General features: G+C 33.4%; 1 protein-coding gene across 1 annotated transcript; it reads right to left on the bottom strand.

Annotated features, from left to right (window-relative positions):
- Positions 1-1,355: 1,355 nt before the first annotated feature.
- On the bottom strand, positions 1,356-4,572 carry LOC143556650 (protein NONRESPONDING TO OXYLIPINS 2, mitochondrial-like). The gene is made up of 3 exons (XM_077045921.1): positions 4,380-4,572; positions 4,041-4,214; positions 1,356-1,611 (listed from the first exon to the last, which is right to left on the bottom strand). Exons 1-2 carry the CDS (start codon positions 4,505-4,507, stop codon positions 4,064-4,066), a joined length of 279 nt encoding a protein of 92 aa, XP_076902036.1. The 5' UTR covers positions 4,508-4,572; the 3' UTR covers positions 1,356-1,611; positions 4,041-4,063.

Raw genomic sequence — 4,572 nt, 5'->3', positions numbered from 1 at the left:
AGTAAAATAAAATATGAGTACATAACTAAAAGAAAACAAAGTTGATTTATACATTAGTAAGTTTAAATCAAATAATAAATAATTAAAATAAGATATTAGATTATAGTTAGAGAGATTTGGATATGAAAAACTAAATGCATATCAATGATAAAAAGAAACAAACAAGGTTTGAAACAATTGCCTCCATGGAGAATGTTAAAGTAAGGTGTATTAAGTATTAACCATCACAACCGATATCACTTTTGGTTTTGATATCTATTAATCGTTTATTATTGAAAAAAAAACCTTAGCAGTGCGCTCGGGTTTTAGATTTATATGTTGTATACAAATATTTTTTTAATGAGTGTTGGGTGACCCCGTCTCATCCTTGGGTTGGTGGACAAATCCCAAGCATCCCATAGTTTGGGATGAAAATATGATTACGATATCAAAGAGGTAGTTTTTTTTTTCATTACGATTAGAACCGTTAATTGGAAAACACATGAGATACGTCAATGTCCAGCTAATCAGCGAAGCCAAATCACAACTTATGCCGGTCAAGTAGCTTTCTCAAGATTATCTTAAAAAACCAGTATAAACAAGATTTGAACATGAGAGATTAGATGAGAATCACATGTTTATCATTACATCACCCCTTGATTAACCGTACATTATGGTATCAAAAAGGTACACAATTGATGTTTGAATAGAAGATTTAATTGAATACGAATACATGTCATACTCCAATTATATATACCTGATCATGATGAATGAACTTTGGACGAAAATGATATCTACTGTCTACACATAATAAACAATCTTAGTAGCTTTTTAAATCACAATTGAGGTAACAACTTTTATAAAGAGTGATGAAAAACCCTTATCTGCTAAAAATTTCATACAAAACTATGCTTTTCATTTTTTTTTATATTTATTTTTGTCTAAGCTAAATGGTAAAAAAAAACAGCTGGTCCGGTCTGTATCTTTCCAAGACCGTAGTTAGAAGTTTGTCTAAAAACTTCTTCAAAAGCGAACGAACTGAACCATGAACATCTATTATCATCAATTCATCATACTATATGCATCAATTGTACATATATCTTGTTAAAAAAAAGAAAAGAAACTAAAGGTCTAATCAAACCGGAACTGAACCATGAACATCTATTATCATCAATTCATCATACTATATGCATCAATTGCACATATATCTTGTTAAAAAAAAAAAGAAAAGAAACTAAAGGTCTAATCAAACCGAGTAAAATTACTCGTGTTAACCCGTTACCATGCCCAACCCAACCAATCTTTCCACCCCACAAACATGACTTGCCCAAAATCAAGCATAAAAAGACCAGATCACTTGTAAATCTAATAACATATTCCAACAAAAAGACCATGTAAATTTCAATTTGAAATCTTCACAAGATTCCATATTCAACAAACAAAAATTAACAAGAAAGATTCTCGAAAATGAAACAATAATATTATGAACTCTGACCACAATTGAAATAGCGAATGTTTTAAGAACTCAAGTGTTGCAAGGGTTATATGAAACTGTTGCTAGAAATTCTTGTAAATTAAAATGTCCTCTTTCGTGTATAAACCTTCTTTATCGAGGCACACTGAGACCCATCTCTGAAAAGGAAAAAAAAAAGAACAGTCAGAATATGCATCAGTCAGGACTAAACTTGAACATTTGAGAGAAATTAAGTCCATTTTATCTTTACCCAACAAATATTTAACTTTTGTTAAGAATATTGGGCCCAACAAACAGAGCTAGCCAACTTTGAAAACATTGCAGAGTTTTATAAACTAAACACTACAGAATATAGCAATAAAGAATCTAACCATTTTAAGTTTTGAACAACCAACGGTTCAAGCTTTTAAATTTTCACTATTACAGCACCAAACAAACTCCAACCATAGGTATGCTAACTGTGTTACTGAAGGTTGTTTATTGCCAAAATAGTGAAACTAAAAGGTTAGGTACATTGGTTCTTTAAAACTGAAAAGGTAAGGTTATTTATTACTAATTCAAAAGTGTTTAGCACTTTAGCCTCTAAATTCGGCAATGTTTATAATGTTTGCATCTCAGCTGCTATTAACTATGTTGTCTTTTGAGCTCATTATTCCTGAGAAAAGTTGAAATTCTGGATAAAAGCGGACCCAAAGAGAAAGCCAACCATTTGATGACCAAAATCGCATTGGTTTCCATAATATTTAAAAAAAAAGAAACTGAAACTTAACAAGAAATAGCGAGTGATAGTTGCTAGGTGTGTAAACGAGCCAAGCCGTTCGTGAACTACTCAAGATTGTCTCGAAAAACGCTCAAATAGAACAAAGCTTAAATGAGTTCCAGCCCATGCTCAAATCTAAACTGAAGCTCGTTTAATAAAACAAGCCTGGACTTCTTGTACTAAGCTTGACTAGGTTCATGAGCCTAAGCATGCATATTATTTATATAAATATAATAATTTCTATTAGTTATAATAGATATATCTTAGATAATAAATGTTATTATACAAATAATAAAAATCCAAAAAACTAAATGATATAAATTACTGTATATATATAAAATTATAAGTTTACAAAAAAGTAATTAAAATACATATAAAAATATAATGAAGAAAATAATAAGCAATAAACAAGCCAAGCTCAAGCCAGAAAACTTTCTAACAAGCTGAGCAAGAGCTTTAGATATACAGATCAAAACAAACTCCAGCTCTGTTAAGTCAAACGAGCCAACCTCAAGCTCAGTGAATCTATGAGTGTTAAAGATCATTATTAAAAAACTAAAATGCAGTAGGGTCGTAAATCAGAGCATGAGTGCATATAACAATATTCATTGTCATGTCGCATGCCTAGTTAACCAACAAGTCACCTAAAAATTGGACTCATACATGAGTGCATAAAACAATATTCATGTCCTCGAACCCTAGGAGACATTGGTTAAATAGTTGTATTATCTCTTTCGACTCCATTTATATCCAATCCAACTAGTTCACGATAAAAGGCTTGTTCTCTCAGTTTGTCACTCTAGTAAAAGCTATTCAAGTATTTTACAGTTATTTTCAAGAAAACGCAGTTAACTCAAATAAATGTACACTGCCCCACCTCTAATATGCATGTTTCCTATTCCAAATATTGATTTTATTTCCCCATTATTCCAAATTTCCAAGGCAGTATTAGAGCAAAAAACTAGTTGAGAACTACTAGAGTCTTACAAAAGAAAACAAAACTACGCAAGATATAAGACCACTAACTGAAAAATCTAACCGGAAAAACTTGGATGTGTCACTTGTCATACATCATCATCATCATCATCATCATCATCATCATGCCAATAGCAAAGTTATGGTAGGGTCTGAGGAGGGGAAGATGTAGACAGCCTTACCTCTACCCCATAGGGATAGAGAGGCTGCTTCCGGTGAGACCCCTGGCTCGATAGTAGTTTTGCATCAAGCCTTGGACATAAGACACATAACACTCAATCATCGGGACACCAGCTGATCGGTGCATGTACCCTTGTCTTTCGGCTATCAACGCCACCACATGATGCCTGATTAACCTCCCGCCACTTTTAACGTTATTTTCACGAGATTAGTAAAATAACGTCAAAATTAGTGCAATTTCACTTTTGCTCACCCGAGGGTTCACACATATATACATTAATAACGTCAAAGTGCACAATCATGCAAAACCTAAACAAGTCTACAACCTTAATCTACTAGTCTCTATTATATCGAGTTCAAGTTAAGCTTAGCACACATCCTGATTACTAACCAGCTATAAATAAGCATATCATATCACTAAATAAGTGTATCACATTCGTAAAAAATACTACTTTGCTAAAGGGTAATTCCGGAACGAACTACAGGGCAAACCACAAAAATACTTAAAGCATCCTTTCAGCCAAGAAGAGAATACTGTATTATTGTGGCACTATTGGACTTCCAGCATTCAGCTTTTAGACGTATATTGAAACAAGTATACAGCTTAAACAACAACTTAAAATCAACTATGTTACTCTTAACAAAATAAAACAAAGTAGTATGCTTGCTTACAGATAAAAACAAGAGAGAACATATCAAACTCCCGGGTTGGCACTGGAAAGCATACCCTGAGACAAAGACCTTGACCCTTTCGAGTCGATCCCGAGACAAGACGTCAGCCGAGCAGAGGACACCGCCGTGTGTAACGGCAACAGAGATTGCACACAACCTATTCGAGGAAATGACCTGTGACAACGACACTTAATACTGTTCATGAAACTGCATCCAAAATATCAACTTTCACATGTTTGAATAGAAAAACTAATTATTTTATAAAAACTACAATCATATGATCATAACATTACTATACATATAGAAGCTAAAAGCCCTAATAATGAAATTGAAAAATACCTGGTTAAAGATGTTGGAGTTGAACGAGGGGTGAGAGGTGGAATTGAAGTGGGTTTGGGTGAAGGAGTAGCCATGGATTTGAATATTGTGGAAGCTGGTCTTGAAATTGAACGGTATCGAGACGCCATTGATGACGATTGTGAAATGTGTTAGGGTTACCAAAGCCGAAAAAGGTTTTAGCAAGAGTTTGGAT

This window comes from Bidens hawaiensis, unplaced genomic scaffold, assembly GCF_021521415.1.
Source record: "Bidens hawaiensis isolate Kalapana, Puna unplaced genomic scaffold, B.hawaiensis_p1.1 tig00018666_1, whole genome shotgun sequence".
In the NCBI taxonomy this organism is placed as follows: Eukaryota; Viridiplantae; Streptophyta; class Magnoliopsida; order Asterales; family Asteraceae; genus Bidens; species Bidens hawaiensis.
Note: the sequence above shows the minus strand (reverse complement) of the source record. Positions and strands in the feature narration are given on the sequence as shown.

Excerpts from the sequence above, each read along its gene's own strand:
- LOC143556650 (XM_077045921.1), bottom strand. The coding sequence starts at position 4,507 with ATGGCGTCTCGATACCGTTCAATTTCAAGACCAGCTTCCACAATATTC. Across the intron at positions 4,215-4,379 it reads ACTCCAACATCTTTAACCAG|GTCATTTCCTCGAATAGGTT; the intron begins GTATTTTTCAAT and ends TCGTTGTCACAG.